We start from the raw sequence: 24,871 nt of genomic DNA, 5'->3' as shown, positions 1-24,871 counted from the left end.
GTGACGTCAGGGGAGAGTTGAGCCGAGAGGAAAGCAGCTTTAATTGCGGAGAGAAAAGCCAGCGATGGCTTCGCTCAGGCAGGAGCACCACTACGGGCTCTCCTGTGGAAAAAATAACAAAAACAGCCCAAACAGGACGCTTTACCATGTCAAGCTCACGGACACGGCTCTCAGGGCGCTGGAGGCTTTCCAAACCCTCAAGGTAGCTTTTCATTGTGTCTGTCTCTACGTGTCTATGTGTGTTTGGAGATGCACTCTGGATAAAGTTGTAGCCTCAGTTTTTTTGCCTTTTTAAAATGTGTTCACTTGCGCATATAGTTAAATTACTTTTATATCTTTTTAGTAATTAAGATAATGAGTGTCACTCAAACTAGTTTACCTCTGAACTAATTGGCTACACCGGTGAGTAACGTTGTCGGGAACGAGGAGCCCGTCAGCTGTTTGCTGGGAAACCTTCCTGTGCTTCAAAGTAAAGCCTGCAGTCTGCCAACTTATTAATTGACAAGTAGCGAATGCTAGGCTCATAATTAGCTCCAGTGGAGACCGTTAACAGCACACAGGCATCGTTGAATGTGTAACTTTAACTTTTTATGTAAACAAATAACAGCATAATTGTGTTTACTGGCCTCCTTTAGATCACTGAGCTGAATGTGTGCAACAATGTCGCCATAAATGCGTCTGTTTTCTCTCACAACAGGGATCTTTACCAAGTGAACCATCAATTTGCTTCAAAGGAAACCAAGGGGTAAGTTTGTGACTGTTTTTTTTACAAGTTTAGCTCATTGTGCTGAGTAAGTGTCATGTTGTAAAATCCAATCTAGCCTTAAAGACATGCAGATAAAATTGTACTTTTTATTACAAGTGATATTCATCTGCATACACAAAGGCCCAGTTGTTCAAGCATGGTTTTGTTAGGAAGGCAACATGTCACAGTGACATCAAATTTGAAATTATTTGTTATTACAGGTCTGTACGACTTAACACAGTTCCAATTCAGAGCCTGAAACTGAGAGTTTATAGCTGCTTCTAATTATAAACTCTTGTCCCTTGTTGGGCTCTTGTATGTGCAATGTAGTAAATCTTATTTTTAAACTCATAATTCCTAAAAGTGTTACAAACTCAAAGAAGCTTTGTTCGTCACAAGAGTGCTGTTGACTCACACGTCCCAGCATACTGCAGCAGTGGGAGCTTATAGCCGCTCGTCTCCAGCAGATAGGAGGCATGCAGGTTACTGGGTCAGCCTGCTGACTGTGAGAGGCTTTGTTAGGTCAGTGAGCGTCGCTGGGAAAATGATTGGAGGGAGGGAGAAGTGTGCACACTGAGAGAGTCTAATCTCTGCAGTCAGTGGAGACGTTTACCATAAGACCATGACAGGGATTGCCTTTATGTACCTTTTTCTCATTTAGTAAAATACACTTTACATGTGGGAGTGTGTTTTCCCTGTAAATGATGTTGAACACTCATAAATCACTTCTGCCCTTGAAACTAATCTACAGTGTGTAGCCTGAACTATGGGTGTTTTGACTATAGTCAGAAGCAGCTGTGTCCTTGGGGAATACTTGACTCTCTCAGTCAATTTTAATTGCATGGGCTAGTTGAAAATAGTTGCAACCCCCTTCCTGTCATGCAACTGAGAGCTGGTGAGCTTTGCATGGGGGTTGTGTGGTTAAGTGGATTAAACCTGTAGGTCAAGGTGTGGTAAAGGAGCTGATACATTTCAAAGTTTTGTGTTGCACAGAAATCGTTCATCTTTTTAGGGTTGTGAGAACAAATTGATAGACTTGAGTATAGTTATATTGTGTTTTCTGATACTGTATTGATTCTCAAAAACACCATTATTAATTAATAGTTTACATGCAAATACTCAGATTGCAGAACAAGTATTGGATATTGCAGACACTGTGATAATGGCAAATGCAGATCCAATTGTTCAGATTGTAGTCCGATTATATACATATGGTAGTGTGTATACAATATGCAATGTATGTAGGTCGTTTCTGTTAGGTCTCCAAACTGGCTCCTGCACAAACTGTCACGACTGTCTTACAGAGAAGCAGTGCTCTACTCCAGGTCAAGTGTTGGAGGTCGGAGGTCAGATGGTCAGCTGCTGCTTTGTTTATCTGGCTCTGTTGATCCAAAGTGCAAAGCCTAAACAGGAATATGTGTTGCATTAAATTAGAAGAAAAGCTGGAAATCCAATCCACAGCTTCACAGCTCACACACTAAGCTGAGGGGCTGAGTTTGAAGTGAACCATAGCACTTTATAAGCTTTGTGAGTGGATTCAGTCCCATTTTATCAGGGAAACTAATGTACCTGTAAAAGAAAGTGTTTCTAAATCACACATTAATAAAGTCTACTTGATAGTTTATTGGCTCCCTACAAAAGTGAAATGCCACCTGGATTGGATAATAGATTGGACATTAACCAGATTACATTGTATGGTAGTTTTTAACAAGAATGCAGTCTTTTGAGATCAAATGTAGCACATTACTTTATTAAATACGTTATCAAAACATGGATGGATACTGGAGAGGATTATATGGATAAAGACAACCCCAACAAGTTGATTTCCATCATTGAGATAATTGTGATTATCCTCACAAGAGTAGCTTGAAAAAGCTGTCTAGCTCAGAAGTGAAACAATAGAGCCTGGTTACCAAACCAAACACTTGACCTATAACATAATAGTGTGCTGTCTATAAACAGACAATACAGACAATACATGAATACCATGTTACCAAAAATAACGTTTCCTAAACAAAATGTGAGTTATTGTTATATATTATAATATATGTAAACACACATTTTATTAACGTATGTTTTAGTGTCATTTTAAGCATATTTGGATGAGTATCGGGATAATCTATCATGTCGTAGCCAATTCGCACCTAGGCTGTCATCCTAATGGCTGAGGGATTGCACATATTTTCACACTGCTCCCTGTCTGTATCACTGAGAGCTAAAGTTATTAGCCAAATGAATGTTTAGAGGTAATTACAGGAGCCATGATGCGCCTGATTACAGCATGACTTCAGTTAGCATTAGCTTTCCCTGTCTGCCTGACTCAGACAATCATGAATGTGTTTTTGTGTATGTGTAGCGCCGCAGTAATAGCTGTGGAGACGACATTAACTTTCTGCCCCGCTCATTTCCCTGTCCCATTCCCAGGCTGGAGTCCCACTTTTTCTCTGTGTGTGAAATGAAAGGGAAAGAGCACAACTTAGACGCTGAGCGGTGTGTGTGACATATGCATTTGTATACGTTAAATGCATTTTCTGCCATCAGGTGGGTGTGGCTGGTTGTTTTTGTGTGTGTGTGTTTATGCTGTGCCCTGTGTGGCCTAAAGGCATGATTTATTCATGTCCCACCCACCTTTCTTTTTCCTGTCCTGCCCATTGTGTCTTTAGCCTGACCGGACCAGGGTGGATCCCTTGAGGACCCTCTGAGTATCTGTGTGTGTCTGAAAGAGAGAGAGAGAGAGCATTTCTGGCGCTTTCTTTTCCACGAGTATATCCGTGTATTTGAGTGTAGGTTTTTATGTCTGTGTTTACGCTGCCTTTTGCTGAGATCCCCAGAGTCCCCCTGTGATTGTGTGTTTTCTCCTCTGATTTAAATAACAAAGAGCAGGGGAATGCAGGCTGTGTGTTGTCACCCTCTTTGGATCAACCATATTGAATCGAGTACAGTCAGCCCAGATGTGTTATGGCCTGCCCTCAGGGTTTGTTTGTGCCCAACATGATAGAAACTTCCCTGCTGTGGAACTAATGGAGTGGAGACTATAACAGAGAGCAGGGCATTTGTTCCAGCATAAACATTTAGTCATCTTACCCATGACATGTTTGAAATCTAGGCTTTAATGTGATTTAGTATAATTTTTTACACATGGGAAACACTAATGTTACAACATGTAGAAGCTGAATAATCAAAGTTATTGGTATAGAAACGTACATGACTACAATACAAAGCTCTGTTAAATCTGTCTTTAGATACTCATAAACGATCTTTTGACATAATACTTAAACAATTATTAAATGTAGGACAATTAAGAATGTAAGCATGCTTTCAATTCATTTCGGCAATCTCTTCAGTATACTGTTGTAAATCTATTGTTATAAATGTGTGTTGTTTTCTCTCATAACCTGTTAAGCAGAGTTTGATAACAAAAATGGAAATTGTTGAGGGATTAGGATGTTTTAAACTGGTGGTTAAAGCTTGCTACTCTCATAGAAATCCAGAGAATATGAATCTTGTGCACCGGTCAAATTACATATTTATTTAGCAAACGTGTGTGTGTGAAAGTCGAAGACAAGCGGCCCTGTGAGATCCAGCAGCAGCTCTAGAAAAATGTGCACTCCGTCCGATTAAGCAGCTTGGAGATATGGAGCACATCTTGGCTCGTGTCCCGTCTAATTCCCTCATGTGAAAGTCCACACCGTGAGCTAATGAGGCATAAAAGGGCACTTGTCCCCCCCTATCACACGTATGTCTTGATATGGCCCTGCATGTGTTAAAACATAGCTGCCTATAGAGGAACCCACCTAGCTGGGGAGGAGGATAGGAGGGGCTTTTGTCAGACACGTTGACCCACAATTTGTTGAAGCTGACAGTTTGGCCCTGAGGCACCTGCCAGAGACGTATCGTTCCTGGCATTGGAGGGGGAAACCTCAGGGGGATGCTTATGGCACAGCACCCTTCATATCCTCCCTCCTCCTTCCAAATACTGAAGCATGCAGCTCTGTCCCTTTTTTGAAAAGCTGCAAATGAAAAGCAATGGAAGGCGATTACAGGCTGGGGCTTGATTACATGCACTGTCTCTCACTAAAGGCAGCCGCATTAATCACACAGTGCCAGCATGTGGCTCAGTTAAAGACGAGACACTGCGTAGCTCCAAGCGCTGACTGCGGGATCATAAATACATGCATAAAAACCTCTAGTTTCTCTCTTTGTATGTCCTTCTCCTGCGCCGCTGCCCTCCCTTGTTTCTCCACTGGTGCCGGAGACACAGACGCACATTGTGTTTTGTATCGCTGTGCTCCATTGTGGAGGGGGCTCTTCTTAAATGGCATGTGTCAACTTGTGGCCCTGGGAACGATTCGTCTCTTTTGTTTGTGATGAGATGATGAGAAGTAGTGTTTAGTGCAGATGAGGGTGTGTGTGTGTGTGTGTGTGTGTGTGTGTGTGTGTGTGTGTGTGTGTGTGTGTGTGTGTGTGTGTGTGTGTGTGTGTGTGTGTGTGTGTGTGTGTGTGTGTGTGTGTGTGTGTGTGTGTGTGTGTGTGTGTGTGTGTGTGTGTGTGTGTGTGTGTGAGCCAGTGGTGGTGATGTTTGGCTGATGGCTAGACTTTGGCCCTTTTCCCTCCTCAGCCTTCTGAGTGGCAGTAATGCTGATTACGCCCTGGTGAGAGGAGCTGGAGTTGAGCCTCTCTTTGCTCACGCTGGATTAACACACACACACACACACACACACACACACACACACACACACACATGCTTCAGAGTGACTTGCCTCCTGCTGATAACAGATAGTGGCGGTGGCGACAGGTTTCACTCCCTCCTGCACCTCCTCCCTCTCCTCCTATCAACCAGAAAGGGGAAGCAGTGCCATGGCATCCCACTCTGGAGCCGAGGAGGCCAGAACAAAAGACGGCCTGTTTTCAGAAGGCCATTACTCAGACTGCAGAGGATGTGGAAACAATAGGCTGAATGAGATCTACACCCAGACCCCACATTCAACCAAAAGCTAGCAGGAAACATAAGCCCTGTGCACCGACAAGCAGTCTCTCACAGTTTTTGTTCAATCGACTTTATAGTTTAGTTAAAGCCAGGAAAATGAGCCTTTCCCGTCCTGCGGCTCCAACACGTGGAGACATTTATGACAGTAGGGAGAGGGAACTGAGGCTTATTGAGATACTGTCGCCGCTCACACTGACAGTCATTACTTTAACTGTGTCAAAACTTAAGCTGCAGATTTGCTTCTCAGAGAAGACACTGGGTTTCCTGTGTTACTTGGCAAATAGTTGGACATTTTAAATCTGATGCAGGTCAATGGAGGAGACTTGTGAATAAAGACAGCAGAAAGTCATACGTAGTCTCAACAGGCTACGGCTGATTGTTTTCAGGCTTATTCTACAGACTTACTGTCGAGTGTAACTTGCCTGCTTTCACTTAGTGTGTTAACATAAGACTTATAATTAGATTTAAACCATATTAAGGCAGTACTGTGATTAAAGTAAACGGATTAAGCAGGTTTTTCAAAATGAAAGCCAACCATTACCCAGTTAACAGTTAACCAATGAAATCATTGTCAGCTTTTCAAATGATTGTGGCATGTTTAGGACTGAGGCAGATGCAAACATTGGATTAACGCCAAAGACTGACTGAGCTATTGTTTACCCCACAGCCTTCATGAGGAAAATGAAACCACCACCTATGTTTTCTCTTCAGTACCTTAACATATTTGTATCTTACTCCATTTCTGTGATTTTTGGAAATCCACAGATACACTCTTATATGCTGGCACGCAGTTGAATAATTACATACACAATTACAAATATCAACGTATTTCAGGTTTATGCACTTTCAGAAGTGCAGGTGTTCCCTTCAAATGCTGCTGCTCTTACTTTCTCTTGCGTAAGCTGGAGGGGTGAAAAGTTTACATTTCATATTCCCGTTTTCCAACATGATTAATATAGACAGATCATGACCGTAAATGTTGCTGGCCTGAGGTAATGAATGTGCGCTGATTCATGCATGTGTGAAATTGGGGCAGCGTATTGTTCAGTTCAGTCAGTATAGAGAGAGAGAGAGAGAGCTTAAAAAGTGACATTCCAGTGAACCCTGCACAAGGAAATTGAAGCCGATTTGTCAAGGAAGTATGATTTTGTTTGGTTTTTATTTGCTTCTTTTTACTGAGGACGGTGTACACACACATCAGCTTTACCTTAAAAAGGCTGATTAGGCCTCTGAACAGGAGTGTGTTTGATTGATTGACATCCCTGTCCTGTACGCATGGTCACATGTGGAGACTGACAGGCAGGTGAATGCATAAGACTAGCGTTTCTAGTGAATTTGTTAAATTAATTTGCAACAGGGGTCAAAGCTTGGGTAAAAGAATGCATTATCTTGAAAATCGCTTCTCTTTTTTCACCTTTTGGTCTCTTGGGGTCACTGAGCATTACTGAGGTCAGAGGTCACTCCCACGTGTAGTGTAGTATTGACTTCAAATTCCTTATCATTAGAAAGTTGATTTTACACTTTGTATTCCTGTTGCTCACAGTGTTCCTATTGTTTATTCAAGAATCACAAAGATCAGAAGCAACCCACAAGCACCCTAAATATTTTTCACTTGAAAGGAAGACAATAAATATTTCATTATTCATGGTCAGTTGAATTCTTTTAAGTGCCACGTCCTTTGTGGAGAGCGCCTCTCTGTGTTTGAATTGCCATGTGTGCCTCTCCAGAGAATGCACCAGACTTCAGTGCGGGCCCCAGCGCCTGGGAATCATAAAGCTGAGAGGGGTGGGGTGGGGTGGGGGGGCGGTCTTCAAGTCTGCCCACCGAGGTCATACGAGTTGAGCAGCCACCACTGGATAAATGGCAGCCAGAGCTCCTGGGCGTGATGCATGACTGCGCATTTGCAACAGCTGGAATCCAGTGACAGCGCACGGCACAATGGAGTGAACAGATAACACACATCAATGATGCATAAGATCTCAGTTCAAACATTTCATTCTCACCTAGAAGTGCTTTACGTCTGCAGCTCTTTGACCCTTAAATAGTTAACTCTGTTGCGTTCTTGTGTTTTATAGATTGGTTCCCATACTACCTTTCTGTAAAATGGCGCATGTCCATATTACTCAGCCAATCTGTCCCAACACCTCCCGGGATGTGAAAGTTGCATTTTGCTGGAAGTGGAATTCAAACCAAGCCGCAGCCCTTAAACGTCTGTCTGGGCTGCTTCAAGTCATCCTCATGAGCAGCAAAGTGGACAGTGAACCTTTTTATTTCATTTGTACGTTTCTGATCGAGTACATCAACCAAATTCAAACCGTCCTCAGCCTTCACCCTGTGCCTCCTGAGATTCGATCACCTTTGGTTATGGATGTGAGACCGGGCTGCAATAAGATTATTATGCCAACTTTTATGTCAGTTTGACTGTTTTTCAAAGTTTAAAACCGTGAGAAAGTCATTTAAAATGAAATAAGAATGTGTGCAGTTCGGCATTTTTCTTTATGAAGGAATTAAAACATGCATACTTTTTTTGGCCTATTTAAGATGTTTTGCAAAGACGGGAGCTTGAGTTCTGCTTGCATCTATTTGTTTCCCACGCACTTGATCACCCAGTTGGGCACAGCTCTGCTCCCCGGGTGAATCACACAGCTTAAGCTGTACCTGGTAACGCTGTGGTGATAATTATCTTTACTAAGACCCATTATGAATGTGGCTGTTGATGGATCAGCCGAAACTATTATTTATTTATAGAATCATTTGAGCATTATCTCAAACCTCAGTTTCCAAATAACTGACCTTTTGGTTTATAAGGCGCTGGCAGCTGTTTCTCTGCTTTCACAACTTATTCACAGTTTCACAATCAGAGGAGGAAGACACTAAAACCGATTCTATGTGTAAAATGGCTTGGACTGACAAAGATAAGCAAGTGACATTTGTATATCTATCGGCCATCTTTATTTGTATCCCCACATCGGTTGTTGGCATAAAAAGGATTTTAACTCTATTACTGTAGCAATGGCTAAGTGGTCATTAAGTACTTTTATAACCTTGTGAAATATGAACAAAACTGTCTCATGGTGAGAAGAAATGATCCCTCTGGTGAGCTTTCAATGTGATCACAATGTTTTCTCACTTTCGTTTCTCACAAACAAGTGATCCAGTATTAAAGGCTTTAGTCGTGTATCATTGAATGTATCGGCAGGCAAACGTTAGATAATCCCTAAATAAACTCACTGAAACATAAATCATGTCAAACACGCTACAAACAAGTTGCTTTGAACCTCTCGGTGCTAACAGCTCAGCCGTTGATAGTATGAATTCCTGTGATGAAAGCCTGCGTGTGTAGACATGTGCAGCGGGCTGATAAGAGAATAGAGCACAAAACACATCTGATGTGACTTTTAAAGACGGCACAGAAGCAAAGCACCACTCTGTTGAGTGGCTTAAATCATCAGCATTAACTAATGTATTAGTTATGATTTAGTTAACAAGCTTCTAAAAACAGCAGAAATAGAATTTATAGAAAATACATTTATAGCAATGATTTCCTTCATTTGGCAAACCAAAGTCTCTTTAAAACAAATGTAATTGCTTATGGGATGTTCACCTGCATACTGTAAAAACAAACATTCTGTATTTAAAAAGAATGCATGTGCGGTAATGACAAACAGCCAGTTTTGTGGTGATTAAAGTTGTGTTTTTTTCACATTACCCACTTTAATTTAACCGTTTTTTCATATTGGGGTTGCAACCGATGATTGCTTATTCGATTATCCGGTTTAAAATGTCCACATATTATTTGAGATCCTTTTTGAATCGATTGATTACTCAACTAATCAATGACGACTCATCATCGCGGCACTACTCATCATGAAGTTAAGATTTTCTGCTTTAAAAGTCATTGTTGTTACTTAACTATTACTGAAGCACTGGTAGGGATAAAGTACAGTATACGCCATTATAGGAATCCAGCAAAAGGAGTTTATACCCAAATCAAATGTAACACCAGCTTCACTGGAACTTACTGCATGTTATACAATGCATGTGTTAATTGAGAACACTTTTTTTGTCAGTGACCGATTTGAAAAACACTTGAGTCTTGCTTAATGTAACTTAGAAAATCTGCATTCTGCAAACCATACAGTACATTTCAAATGATGGATGCTGGTGTCGCACACACACACACACACACACACACACACACACACACACACACACACACACACACACACACACACACACACACACACACACACACACACATGTGGGCATGTTGGCATCATGTGGGAGCAGAGGGAAACAGGAGCAAGTGGAGGAAATCCCCGTGATAATTTAACACTTAAAGCTGCTTCCCTGACCCCCAAAAAGATGGCACAGCTGCCTGCAGCATGAAGAATGGGATTGCTGACAGACTGCTGACTTCACCACCACATCCAGTTGCCATTGAAAAAATACTTGTGATGACAGTGAGTGGATCATCTCGACACTATATATACTGTAGCTCCTGACTAGCTAGAGTCATTTCATAAATAATAAATGTAACTCCTGCAGAGCCTCTGTGGAATAATGCTCACAGTTCCCATGAAGCTAAATGAATATCCCAGTGAATGAGTGTAGTTTTTCGAATTCAGACGTGCAATTACATATTTTTTCGGTGGTCAAATCATTGTGGATTTGTACTTTTTCTTTTTCTTCGTATCCTTACTTTCCCCGATCTGTTATTATATGTCTGTGTGTTCGTGTGTGCATTTTTCTGCCCTGGAGGTTGCAGCCTTGGCTCTGCTGCGCTCCACTGAGTCTGCCAGGAGATCTCATGGACGCCTCAGTGGAGCGGACTCTTAAAAACACTGTTTACCCAAGGAGATTTATTTAAAGTTACAGAGCGGCACAAAGTCTGTGTGTGCTTGTGTGTTACTCATGGCATTTACACATGCAAGTCTGCTTCAGATGCGATAAAAACAAGATGTGCAAGTGTTGGATTGCCGATAGTGTTACCCAAAGGCATATATGATATTTAATTGAATTGGACTATTTCTGCAAACTTCATCCTTTTTTGTTTTAGTCAAACTGCTGCGCTACGTGTTCGCAAGTTCTCATTATCTCCAAAGTTTTCCCAAATGACAAAGAAAAGGTCGTTTGCTCGTTTTTTTATTGCACTCTGACTCACATGTGTGTCATCTGGATTCAATACGCTCCCAAAACTCTGAGGAGCATTTAGAAGACAGTACTCGTCTTCAAAAAGAAAAAAAAAAAAAGAGGGATGACTTGTTCTTTAAAATACATGAGGTCCAAATTCCTCAACACAACGGTCTTGATGTTCGCACATTTTTCTGTCGGTATTCATATTTTGAAAGATATTAATGTTTTTGGTGAACCTCTGACCTTTTTGTTTTGCCATCAGACCAACATTTCCACTCAGGAAATCCCTTATTCTGAGTCAGATTGCCATAAAATGAGCGGATGAATCCTTCCTTCTTGTTCCACCATCAGTCCAGAATATAAGATTAACAACACAAGATATATGAATTTGGGCAAACGGTCATTACATGTGTTTCTCCTCCCAAGAGCACGGTTACATTTCAATGCAATGTTAAATGGTGTATATATTGTTAGCTCGACTAGTGACATGGCTTTAGACATTTCAAAATGAACAGTATCCTACTTGTTGCATTCAGTCTGTTCTAGATACTAGCAGTGTCATTTTAGGGTCAAGTCTTTTTTTTTTAGGGTGTTTTTTAAATACGTCTTCCAGAATCTGGCGTTTGCAGTAGGTTATTAAGTTGCAAAAATAAAAGTTATTGATTTATGTTGATTGCAACCATGTGTTGTTGGCGACATTACATTTGGCTGCGGAGTTTGCCTCAGAAATTCTGCTTTTCCCAACAATAAGTAGAAATGTTGAAATATATCTTTTAAGGAAGCACACACTCAAGAGTTCCTAGGAAAACACTGTCAAGTTAAAATAACTGTGATATGAAATATTCCTTCTGTTCAGTCACGGAAACATATACAGATAACAGCTTTTTAAAACAGGAAGTGCTGGTGTATGAGTGTGTTGTTTATACAGTAGTTTGCCTATCATCTGCCTTTTTATTGATTTCCCTGTATGTTTTTGGTTCAATCTGACTGCCTGCTGTTATTTCTCCGTAGAACATCAAGATCCCAGCTCCCACTTCAGAGTCTCCTTCTGCTCTTCGCGTCTTCTCCTTCTACTTATCCAGCGACAGCAAAGACCAACCTCAAGCCAGCTTTGACTGCATCCATCAATATGTCACAAGGTACAGAGTCCAAGCACAAATTGAGTCCTATTTTTAATTGATTTCTTCTGAAAATGTCACCATACGCTGAACCTTTTCCCCCCATATACACTCCAGGGAGAAATGTTTCTACCACATAAGCAAAGCAAAATACTCTCCTGCAAAAATAACCAACTGAAGATTATATATCTGTGTTATTTGTTATATCCGATCTACTGGTTGTGGCCCGTATGTGACCCCCAGACGATACTGGTGATCTTCTTCTTAAGCCGTCGGTCTTTCAGCTCTGTGTGTGCCCACGTCTCTGCGGATATCGTGAGAGACTGTCTGCTGCACACAGGATGGGGCAATTGTAATTTCCTGTATATTTCTGGGCTGACCCTCTCATTACTGAGACCTGTGATGCCTTGTTTATGGAGTGGATATGCTGGGAAACCGAGGGCTAACTGTGGTCTGAACTCCAAACTCGTTCTGGCTCCAGTCAGCTGCTGGAGCCAAGACAAACAGCGTAACAGCGTGAGGGCAGGATCCTCCTCTCTGCCCTCACATGTGTTTGGATATTTAGCAGAGAAACTGGAGAAATGATTAGAACTCTCTCATATAATTGGGTTGAGAAAATAAAAATAGGAGAAAAAGCTTTTAAATAGGAAAAAAAAAGAATTTGACATCCCAGTAAATCCTTGATTTATTTACAGCAATAATGCAGCCCAGCTTCATGTGTTCAACTTTTTTTTAACTTTTGTCCAAGTGTACTGGCAGTATTCAAGCTCATCCTGGCGCCTTTCCTCTGCCTCTGTCCTGCTTTGAACCAGAAGATCTGGCTTTCTCACATGTAGCACTCTGCAGAGCTATATCTAGCATGTGACATAACATACAGTAACCATAGCCCTGTCTTAGCTACCCTATACCACAAAGCCACTTTATTCCTCCTTGTTGATATGCTGCTCTAAGATGGCTTATACTGTAGGCCTATGTTTTTACCCTGTTTACTGTACAACCAGTGGAAAAAAAGCCCTGCGGTTCAATGGCTCCGTGTTTTTGTTTTGCAGTGACGGCCGAGAGCAGCTGGAAGGTCAAGGCATCATCCAGGACAAGATCACAGTGTGCGCCACGGACGACTCCTACCAGATGACCCGTGAGAGGATGTCTCAGGTGGAGAAGGACAGCTGGAGCCGCGCCGCCATCGAGATCAAACCCGGAGCCACACATCCAAGTAAGAATAGAGCAGAGGTCACTGTGGAGCATAAACAGAGGATCACAGGATGACACATCTGCAGAGCTTCATGTGGAAAAGGCCACACAGCTTGGAGAGGGACCCAGCAAATTGAATGTGGAACCAGTGATGGCATATAAAAACAAAATATAAATATAACAGCACCAATAAAAGTAATAGGAGTAATTGCCTCACATGAGAAAAACATTGCTGTATTTATTGCTTTAAACTCGAAACCAGATATATTCCTATTTTGATGTGAAATCAAATCAGACATCTAGGCTGCGTTTTAGGTTATACAAATTAGACTGAAAGCCTAGTCTTCTCTTATGTATTTTTAACCACTTTTTTTGGTTGTCAGTTTGTGAAAAGCTTGGTCACATGCTACTAGAAGCACTTCACCTCTATTACTTTTCAGGTATAGAAAAAAAAGATGCCAACTACTTACTAACAACAAGAAAACACAACGTTTTAACAAAGTGCTGCAACTCTGAGAACCTGTGAACATAACACTGTTTGAACTAGCAGAGACTCCCAGCACTGGGATTTTGTGCCAGCTTAATTAAGTAAAGGTCAGAAGGAAAAAGAAACACATTGATTTTTTTGTGTCTGCCATTTTGAATTTGTTCTAATAAACAAATTATCAAAACGTATACAGATCCTGTACTTCAGGGTAGCTCTCCTAATTCCTTCTCACTCTCACAATGAGGTTGACTTGACGGGGCTAGCATGCTTATTTCAGTAGCTCTGTAACACCATACATAAACGTCTTAGACAGAACTGCAAACCACTTCTTCAAATTCTGTTGCTAATTTTTTATAAGGCCACAATTGTACACATTGCACCTTTTGGTTCTATTTAGTATTGTCTCTTACATCTGTCTTTCAAAGCATTGTTGGCCGAATAAAAACACTTTTGGGTCTGAGTCAGCAGCATCTGTCTTTTAACCATCACTTCAGAAGTAGATGGCCAATTCAAATATTCAAATCCAGGTTCATCCAGTTTAAACTGTTGCAACATGTAGTTCTTTGTAGAGGTGATGGGGGTTGTTTCTAAAAGTTGGCTTACAAAGATGAAATATTAGCTCTGTAACTACCTTATTTTCTTGAAAAACACATTGTGGTGCCAAAAGCTTGACATCTTTAATTGTTATTGGCAAACATATTACACGCTTTGATGAGTACATTTGTGTTTATGGGATTTCTTAGATCTTAATCATATGTACCTAACAAAATGTTATTATTAGAACAGGCATGAACCAGCAAGCCACTTTCTTTTCTCTTTTCTCTTTTTTGTCTTCTCCAACCTTTGCCATCGTTATGCAATATTGCTCCTTGTGTCAGTGCTGGAGCTCCTGGGAAGAGGACACTCAGGGAGGTTCAGACCTAATTTAAACTGTGAGGATTTTGTAACATAAAATCTTAAGGAGAGGATGACTTGGCAACATACTGTATATGCCCGAAGGGAAACATGGAAGTAATGCACTCTAAATCTCCTTTTAGCCTCAGGCGGAGCTCAAGAGTGCACAAGAGTGCACATTATCAGGAATGCCAAAACCTATGGAGCCCTACAACCCACTCTATAATTATTACACAATTCTATGTATTTCTATCAAGATGAATGGCTGGCAGCAGAGTAATGATCATGCATAGAGTTATAATCACATGGCAGGACATCATTTTGTGGTTGAAAGGAAAGCCTTCTTTTCCTGTACCTCTGCCCCACTCTGACCTTCAAAGCGCAGATTAACCTGTAATGGGATTAGCACAGAGAGATAGCTTTCACTGCCGTCTGTCTGCAGCAGAGATGTAAGCAATGATCGATGGGGTGCTTACAACTGGAGACAGATAGCTGCAGGCCAACATGCACATGTGAGCTAGAGATAAAGGTTAGAAGATAGTATTTGAATGAATGTTAGCCCATTAGTCAACAGAAGTACACATTGAGCTGGTGTAAGATAGGTCTTCCCCTCCTTATTCGATTAGTCTTGTTATTTGTTTGAGTCTTGGTCGATTATGATCTATTTAGTCAATGTATGCTTTTTTCATGCTGAAGGAATATTTAAATGTTTATAAGCTCATATAAGCTTTTAATCAGCAAAAATGAATTCTCAAATCGAGTACAGTCCTAGTTTACGCTGTGGTTGGAGTCTTTAAATGTGGGTGCCTTTTAACTCTCTGTCAGCTTTTGTTTGACCTACTACATTGATGACACGTGAAAGGCTTTATTTTTTAAAGCTTGCATGATACAGTTCAATAAGGACCTTTGGTAGATTCTCCCTGCTCTCAGCTTACAAATCAGTTCCAATGAGCTTTGGTGAAAGTCTCCCTAAATGTTTGGATATTCCTAGGATTATATGACTTAAAATGCAAATAATTGTTTTGGGTGTAAAATGCATAGCAACAAGTTTTTTGTTCTTACATTGTGTAGAGTTTGTTGGCATTGCGACACAAATACAACTTCAGAAATACACTGTTTAACTGAGTATCACTCCGTCAACCCTAAATCATATTCTCTCTCTGTCTACTTTTTATGTGTTTAGGTAAATGTGTGAAGTTCCAGAAGCGGCCTCTGTCTACATCAGACAGCAGTTTATTCAAGAACTCCACCAACAACCGGAGGATCGGCGGCACGACCACGCCGACCCAGAAGCCCTTGAGGGAGCGCATCATCCACCTCCTGGCTCTGAAACCGTACAGAAAACCGGAGCTGCTGCTGTGGCTGGAGAGAGAAAAAGCCGACCCCAAGGACAAGGCCGAGCTGGGGGCCATACTGGACGAGGTAAACAGACAAATAATGTGTATGTATGCATCGATGTCTGAGTATGAACATACATGTACAAACACTTACATGCATGCTTAATTGGTTTGCACACAGTGGCTCATACACATCTAAAAAGAACATTGAGGACATTTTTGGCTTGTGTTTGCACCTGGGCACATCAAACCTATATTACATTACATGTCATTTATTAGTTTATCCAAAGTGACTTACACACATTCAGTACTGTGGACAATCCCCACAGGAGCAATTTGGGGTGAAGTGTCTCAGGGACACAACGACATGCTGACTGCAGTGGGACTCAAACTTGCTATCCCCTGATTCGAAGTCCAGCACACTATCCACTGAGCCACAGCCTCCCTATATATAAACACACTGCCTTTGTGTATGACCTATAAAAACACTACCGTATTGCAGACGAAAATTCTTGTAAAATGCGTTTCAACTCGCCCTTTTAAATCGAAACAAACCACAAAAATGTTGCATTTAAGCTGAATTTCGTATACTGATTTAGAAGTTTATGCAACCCAAGAAAATACAAAAATGTAGATTTTTTTTTCCCAGCTAGCAAACATATAATCTATACTGGAAAAAACAGTGGCCAGCTGTGCTTTAATTGAACGTGTGATCTAATTTAGAAACGTTTACCTTATGGGACTTTCCTGTATACATTTTTGAGTAATTCCTACATTTTTGAGTTTGTGTGTTTGTACTGCCAGCCCTTGTGTGTGTTTGAGTGTGCATGTCTGGGTATTTACTGCCCTTGCGCTTGTTGAGGTTTGTGCATGCATGTGGTTTTTGTGTGCGTGGATGTGTGTAATTAGGTCGATGCTGTAATTGTCTCTCTGCTGAGATTGTGTTTGCAGAGGGGCGGGTCGCTCTGTCAGGAGGCCCCAGAAAGATAGATGTCCTCTGAGAAAATCAGTCTGAGGAGATTAGAGGGGAGGTTAAAGCCGGAGACTCTCAGTTGGGAGCAGAATCTCATATAAAGAGTTTCTGCTTTTCAGGAATGGGGATGTGCCACTTTCAGCACATCCAGGACAGCAGTTGCCATGCTGCTATATCTCACAAAGGAATCACATAGTGTAGATTTTAAAAGAGACATTACTATATTTAATATAAGAAAGCTTTGGTTGTCAACTCTCTTTTATTTCAGTTAATCATGTTGTTGCATTAGGGCAGGGGTGTCAAACTCAATTTCATCGCGGGCCACATTCGTATAAAAGTTGCACTCAAAGGGCCGGTTGTAACTATATAAATATATAATATAAATATAAAATAATGTATTATATTACATTATTGCCTCTGAATTGGATTATTATCGGATAGGATAATAACTTAGTAATTAACTACGTCTGAAAGCAGAAGTCCAGGGCAAATAATTGTAAGTCTCTTCAGTGCGCATGTCACAAAACGAGATGCATTGTGGGACATTTATGGGCAACCTGCTTCTGTAAAGTGGCATGTAACCTTATAATAAACGTATTATATTCTTTGCAAGCTCTTGCAGGGCCACATAAAATGAAGTCGCGGGCCGGATTTGGCCCCCGGGCCTTGAGTTTGAGACCCCTGCATTTGGGGGAATTTGAGGTGCAGCAAATAATTACAAATCTTTAAAGAGATGTATATTTGTAAAGTTTAGATAAATGAATGTGCTATGTTCCTAAGTGCATAGGAAATATGTAGTATTTAAGTGTGATTATTGCATTTTAGTTTGATGAATGGTTTGATAACATTTACAATATTTCCTTTTAAAAGGTATAGTGTATTTTTATCTGTGAATCACTATATTTTAAATCATTTATCATAAATCTGAAGGCAAATCTTTTGTCTCCCCCCTCTGGCGGAGACGGTAATAACCATATGAGAGAGATGATATCGATGGAGACGAAGTTACTGTATCTCAAGATACAAAAGATATTTCCATACATATAATTGAAAAGGAAAACAAAGTAAGGGAAGACTTTAAGAGAGTGCTTCTGGAGGAGGGGGAGATGCTTACATGGTCCAGCTGGGAACATTTGCCACTGACACTACAGAGAGCTCCTCTAGCAGCCACTGGCTAAATCTTATTGTGTGAACCTGGCAAGGTCTTGAACAACAATCAAAGGTCTCCGAATAAAACAGGTTTAAAATATACAAGACAGAGAAATGCCTTAATATGATTTTTTTTTAAAGAGGCATCATGGGGTATATTGTATTTTCAGGTGGCCAGAGTGAACCCCAAGGACAGCAGCTACCTGCTGAGGGAGGACTTCTACAAACATGTGCAGAGGGCCTGGCCGGGATACAGCGAGGAGGAGAGGCCGCTGATCAGCAGGCTGCTGGCCAGGTGGGTCACAGGCACAGGCTGAACCAAACGGACATTGCATTACTATTCATTATTAATACAATAAACCAATCATTAAATAGACTTCACATTGCAGAGCCTATTACTCTATAATTTGGGGATGCCTTCAAGTAGCTCTTCACTTTTTCAGTATGTCAAGGGGGTTATATCTGTCAAAGAAATAGTAATTGGAAATACAACCCATCTTCTTCACCGCTCTAGGCAGGCAGCAGCAGCACCACTATTCTGTCCTCTTTTCCTCTTTCCTCCATTTCTCTCAGTCTCGCACATTGCTATGCAAGTGCTAATTAACAATCGCACACCAAACTTACATTGTCACGCTGCACATTTGAAGTTTCCAGTTTGAGTTCATCTTTTTAAATGCCACATTGGTAACCCTCTCTTTCTTTCGTTTAACAGGAAGTTGCAGGCACACATCAGCCAGCCATCGAGGAATCTTCCAGCAAATGTGTCAAAGACCTCCGAGGATACAACGCTACATCAGAGCCCAGCAAAGAGTCCTGCAGTGGTAAATGGCCAAATTGTTTTTCATTCGGCTTTAAACATGTTTGAGATTCACTATCTGCTTTTTAACGTGGAGCTTATTCATCGTACTTATGTGAAATACGTTTTAAATGTAGTTGATTATTTCATATTTATAAATTGGATTTTGACTGTTGAAGTCAGTTAAAGTGAATGTCCTGAATGGTATTTTGTTTGTTGTTTCACATAAAGTTAAGTTATGCTTGTTTCTGTGGTTTTGTTAGAAAATATTAAGGTTGATTTCTCTCTTTCTCCAGAAACGTCCCGTGCCTTCTGACTCTCTGGAAAACCTCGCTGTTAAGAAACAAAGACTTGTGGACCAGAGGTTACAACAGCAGCCCGCAGTAAACGGACTCTTAAACAACAAAGGACACGTCATTTCTGCTCCTTCCTTCAACCCCAGTTTCCACACAAAGACTGAGTTTCAACGGACGACTAACCAAACTGGAAACCAAAATGGCTTACCAGGAGGCCACAGTGGCTTTCCTCTAATGCACAAACTGTCTAGCACCTCTGACACACCGGTCTCAGAGAGCAGGGAACAGGGACCCAAAGTAAGCAGCCAGCCGCCACAGGGCGACTCCGACTGCTCTCACCAGCCGCCCTCCAACAGCCAGCACAAGAAGAAGAAATCTAAAAAGCACAAAGACAAGGAGCGGGAGAGGTTAAAAGAAAACAAGGGCAGCGAATGGTTCGAGACGAGTCCTGATCTCAAGCAGAAGCCGGACAAACTTGACAGTAAGACCATCTTTTAAGCAGAACTTTCCTGTGACTGATATTTCTATTACACGGTTTGACCCCATCCTGAGACCAACACATCGTTTTCAATACTTCATGATACTCTTATTTCTTCTGTTTTGAATTCCATAATGGAGTCCGAACTCTAGGAATTTGGGAGATGTCACCTTAATGCTCTTATTAGGTTTGAATAATACATCCATTTTATTATATTATTCAGTAGAGCTATACAGTAGAACCTACATACACCTGCGTAGTTTCTGTCTAAGCCCAACCAGAACCTGTATCTGTAATTGTGGACCCAAGACTGATTTAAAAACCTGCATTTCCAATGCAAAATTCATTCAATAATGTAATTTAAATAATATATTATTGACATTTATCACAACATAAGGCAAACTAGAGCACCTTTATTGTAGTAATATACATTTTTGACAGGATGGTCAGAACAGCCCCAAAAGGTCACAGACTATAAGGCCTGACTTCAATTTAATAAAATAAACTATAAAAAAAACGGGAAGTTGGCTAAACTCGATTTGATTCAAGCCTGAGGGAACTTTGTGATAATAAAGTCTGACCAGGCTCGAATCCGGCAGGTCGGAGGAAGGTTTGAGTAGACATTCAAAATTCAGAAAGGGGGTGACCCCACCTCCAAACAGTGTTTCCTCCTCTATAAGACATCAGGGTAACCACAGGGACTTTGAGCTGATGACCAGTGGTTCAGTTCCTGAGGTCCACTCAGCGACCGTTTGTCTGACAGACCTCTGGTGCATTTATAGAGAATGATCTCATAAGCATGACAGTGTTTGCTCTGCTAAGCTGGTTCTCTTGAGTCCTCGGTGTGCGGCTGATTGACTCAACAACAGCCCGAGCTGCGCTTTGCGTCTCTAAGCTGATATGTCTCCTGACACCCACCAGCCTCTCTGCACATACAGAGACACACACACTCATGCTGTGTCTTGCAAAACAAAAACACATTGCCTAACATTCAGCCGAAGACAAAGCGTCATGTAATTGATGCCTGTATTGACTCAACTGAAGCTCATTTATTTTCTTTATCCTCTGCATTTATTCCAGATCCTGACATCACAAATGCTGTGGCCTCTGAGGAGAAACCAGATTACGTGCTGTGAGTGTAAACATCTTTTATGATGTAGCATAGTTTTATTTTTAACACATTTGGGACACTGGCTGTTACAATATGTGGTAAAAACAAACAGTGGGTGTTAACATCCATTCTATTTTTAACAGTATTCTTGCTATTTTTTCACCATCCGCAAGAGGAATTATTTACAGCTCCCACAACTTCAAATAATTGGTCTTGTTACACAACATATAACACAGACTTGACTTGTTTGTTGTGAATGTATTGGTCTTATATATAACTGACACATTCAACAAAGAATTGTCTCAATTGAGATGAATGGATAGAATACACCTGTATGTTTATCATTATCAGTATCACAATGCTGCCATCTTGTGTCGGACATATGTATTACACAAAATAAGTTTTGAATTGCAACATGTATAAATGCAATTGTCCGTGTCTTTTTGCAGCTCATACGGCCCCATAATGACTTTGGAGCAGCGTGAGCGGTACCAAGAGGATTTCTGTGCAGAGTACGATGAATACAAAGACCTCCACTCGCGGATCGCCACCATTACTCACATGTTTGTTCAGCTAGGATCCAAGATCAAAAGCTTGCCCCCTGGCACGCGAGAATATAAGGTACATACATTTAACCAGAAGCATGCAAAAAATGCACAAATATTTTATTATGCAGCTAAATAATATTAAACTATATAATCCTTTTCTTCCTTTGTATATTTTAGATAATGGAAGGCCAAATACTAGAAAAGTACTCCAAGTATCGAAAGGTGAGTTGAACATTCAAGTGGTTTAAGCTATGGTGTTGTTTTTGTTTCATCTCCCTAATTTTGTCAACATTGTTACTAAATGTCCTGTTATTGGCTTCAATTAATTTCACCTCTTTATCACCAGTCAAAATATTCCTCAATCTCAGATTTCACTCGATTTAAGGGAAACTGTTTGTTTATTTTCTGAGAACAAGGGAATATCAATATGTGAACTCTTTCACACTTTCTTCTCTCTCCATAGAAGTTCCCAGGCTACCGGGAAGAGAAGAAACGCTGCGAATATCTCCATGAGAAACTGTCCTACATCAAACAGCTCATCGCAGACTATGAAGTCTCTCAGGCTTCTTCATAGCATTGGATCTCTTTTTTATCATTTAGTTTCAATGTGGAACCCTGTGCTTTGCATTAACAACATAGGTTTAAAAAAAAAAAAAAGCATTTCATCCGAGAGTTTTACTAAAGATTTTTGGATTGAAACTGCAGCGTCGACATCCACGGCCTCTGCTTGGATCAAGGACCATGCTGTGAGCAACGAAGATATGAATCAGTAGCAGTTCTCTCTTTGTTTTGAAAGTCTATTTGCTTTCGTTTAATGAAATCACTTCATGACAGACAACTTCCCTAATAGTTTTTGACCGCCTTGCTAAAACCAGTGTCAGTGTAAGCCATTCTGATGGAATTATTTAAAAGGTAGGAAATTATGAGTTTAACTTATTCACTTTGTTTTTTGACATTAAGTCAAACACTGCTCCAGGCAGATTTCCCTTTTATGAATTTAAATATTTCAATATACAGTTTGCTTTTTCAATACTATATCAAAGTTGCCTCATTGATCATTTGAATAACGATTGAATAGCCTAGTGCAAAAAATGGATGTTTGAAGTCGTTTTATCTCGGCCTTCACATCTGATTCCCAGTGCAGATTCCTTTCACGTTTCAGGCAATTATCTTAAAGCAAAACTATTTTAAAGACATACTGCATTACCATCAACTTATTCAAACTTTATTTGAATTAAAAAGGATATTTGCCAGGAAACAAGTGAAGAAATCTAACCCTTTGGCCAAACTTGGACCCTTTTTTTATCAATTGATGTATTAAACTGAAGATATTTTTTTAAATAAGGCCAGTTTGTAGCTCATACTTTTCCCCTGAAAGGATCTGCTAAGCTTGTTTTATGACAACTTCTTAAAATACCTGCTAACATTTTTGTTTCCAATGAGAACAATAACTGGAAAATATTTAAATTGTTTGAAATGTTAAGATTGAGGTACATGCTGTCTCCCAAATGCACTTGTTTAAAGTATTTATTCACCACACCCGTTTTTTTTTAGTCACAAGTAAAGGGATCAAAATGCTTTGATGGCTGTTGCAATAATTTGGTGAGGAAGGACGATTATTTCCCCCAAATGCAATACTGACATTGTTAACCCGGGACAAAGTCTAGTTTAAAGTATTCTAACCCACTGTAGAGAAGAGTCATGACATTTTCTTCCTTCTTTTAACTACTGATGTATTTATTTTAAGCCACCTTTCTCTGTTCTGTGCTGTCTTCTGCTCAGCTTGAAGCGTAAGGTCTTTCTACTTAAAAATGTGTTTCTCAATCCAAGCAGCTGGGAAAGCTTGTGAACTGTAACATTTTGTCTCCAGCAGTTCAAATGACAAAAGACTAAGGGCTGTTAAATGTTTCAAATGCAGTTGAAATGGGAAAAATCTGTTTTGGCAGGAGGAGATATCAATGTTTGAAGTCAACTAACTATATTTGTTTCCCTCGAGTTTGACAGTGAATTGAACAGTATAGCTGTGGGTGATTTCCTCATATTGACCCAGGGACAAATACATTGAACATACATTTGATATTGGAAAACACTAACAACATAAACCTTTCAGAAGAACTCATTACCAGCATATTTGAAAATGCTGAGCTGGGAATCATAGAAACGCTCACGAGAAAGCTGCCTGAATTGACAACGTTGAAGGATACAGTGAAGGATTTCCAAGTCCCTAGATATTTGGTATTCAAGGAAATACTGAGCCATATTGGTTAAAAGAAGAAGTGTGTATTTGCTACACAATAACCTGTTAATGTACTATTTTAAACAACTGAAGGGGCTTTTTAATCTTTTGAATTCCCCTTAATAATCAGTGTCAAAAAAGGGGGCAGAGGGCTTGTTACATTTCAATTTGAATTGTAATTTTGTTTGTGGTTACAGCTTTTTACTGAAAGTTATCACTGAGTCAATGACGTAGAAGCCTTAAAATGACACTTTTATCAACAAACTGCCAATATCAACAAGGATTCATCACGTGCACACACACCTGTTTTTCTGCCTTACTGTATATTCCTCTGAGCTGTTGCATTTAAACCTGTCTTTCACTGTTCAAATGAAAGTGTCTTTCCCACACTTTTGAATCGTACTTTCTGGAGGAAATCTTTGATTATGTAATTTCAGAATTACTATGATGGCATAGCGTTCTCATCAGTTGCATTTTTTTTCATCTTTAAGGTACGCTGTTTTTCATAATCAGATATGTTGGTCTGGTATTTATCATTAGGGATTCCACTTTGCTTTTTACACTCTTTCACTTTGATATTATCATCTCTTCTTAGCACAGCCATTTGGTTTGAAGACTGTCAACAGAGATTTCAGATCAAAAGAAATCCATTGTAAAAATAACAGTGATCATCAATTCCAGGTAATTATAAGAAGGTTACAGGGGGTGCAAAGTATAATTGTGTTGAGTGGTTGATTAAAGACCATGATTATCTGTGGGATATTGAATATAGACCATAATTATCATTCGGCTATATGATGGAAAAAAATCACTAGTTGTAAAAAACTGAACCATTCTTCCAAAATCACAGATGGATTTTATTTATCTGATGAAGTCTTAATCACAAGCTACAAAAAAAGTTCAGATGGTGTTTTCTTTTGTGTTTATTGCATACTGCAGGTGTTTTGACTACATGTGCTGCATACCTGCTGAAGGGAAAGCCTCATCTTATTCAGAGAAGAGTATGCATTATGAACTGCATTTTACAAATGTACACTTTCTATTTTTCTGTTGTGCAATGTTCAAAAGAATAAAAACATCAAAGATATATCCTTGTTTCATGAGCCTTGCTCTTTGAATTTCCAATGCAGGTAGTCTGCATCATTCATTGATCATCATTATTGATCTTGTCTTGACACAACATTGTTTTACTGTGCAGTCGTCCGAGTATACGATGTCTGCATTAAATTATTTATTGGTTAAGTTTGTCATATAAAAGCCTAACAAAAATAATCAGACTAACCTGTATACAGAATTAAAATGCAATATGTGAATACTTTAGAAAGGGAGTATTTGTGCCTTATGAGAGGTTCAAGTTTTTTTTTTTTTTGTCATACGAACATAGCTACA

General features: G+C 40.1%; 1 protein-coding gene across 2 annotated transcripts; it reads left to right on the top strand.

Moving 5' to 3' along the window:
- Positions 1 to 24,569, top strand: LOC307028202 (RNA polymerase II elongation factor ELL2-like). Of its 2 annotated transcripts, XM_079663024.1 has the most exons (13): positions 116 to 202; positions 698 to 745; positions 10,098 to 10,195; positions 11,880 to 12,007; positions 13,036 to 13,199; positions 15,742 to 15,980; positions 18,188 to 18,312; positions 18,730 to 18,838; positions 19,110 to 19,590; positions 20,668 to 20,719; positions 21,148 to 21,319; positions 21,424 to 21,468; positions 21,710 to 24,569. In XM_079663024.1, the coding sequence occupies exons 3-13, from the start codon at positions 10,118 to 10,120 to the stop codon at positions 21,818 to 21,820; spliced, it is 1,704 nt and encodes a 567-aa protein (XP_079519150.1). In that variant the 5' UTR covers positions 116 to 202; positions 698 to 745; positions 10,098 to 10,117; the 3' UTR covers positions 21,821 to 24,569. The 2 variants fall into 2 exon arrangements, with proteins under 2 accessions (XP_079519149.1, XP_079519150.1); XM_079663023.1 differs by lacking the exon at positions 10,098 to 10,195 and having other exon boundaries at positions 1 to 202.
- The last annotated feature ends 302 nt before the right edge of the window (positions 24,570 to 24,871 follow it).

The sequence above is a fragment of the Notothenia rossii genome (genome assembly GCF_949606895.1).
Source record: "Notothenia rossii genome assembly, chromosome: 2".
NCBI classification, from domain to species: domain Eukaryota; kingdom Metazoa; phylum Chordata; class Actinopteri; order Perciformes; family Nototheniidae; genus Notothenia; species Notothenia rossii.
This window is presented reverse-complemented; position numbering and strand designations above follow the sequence as displayed.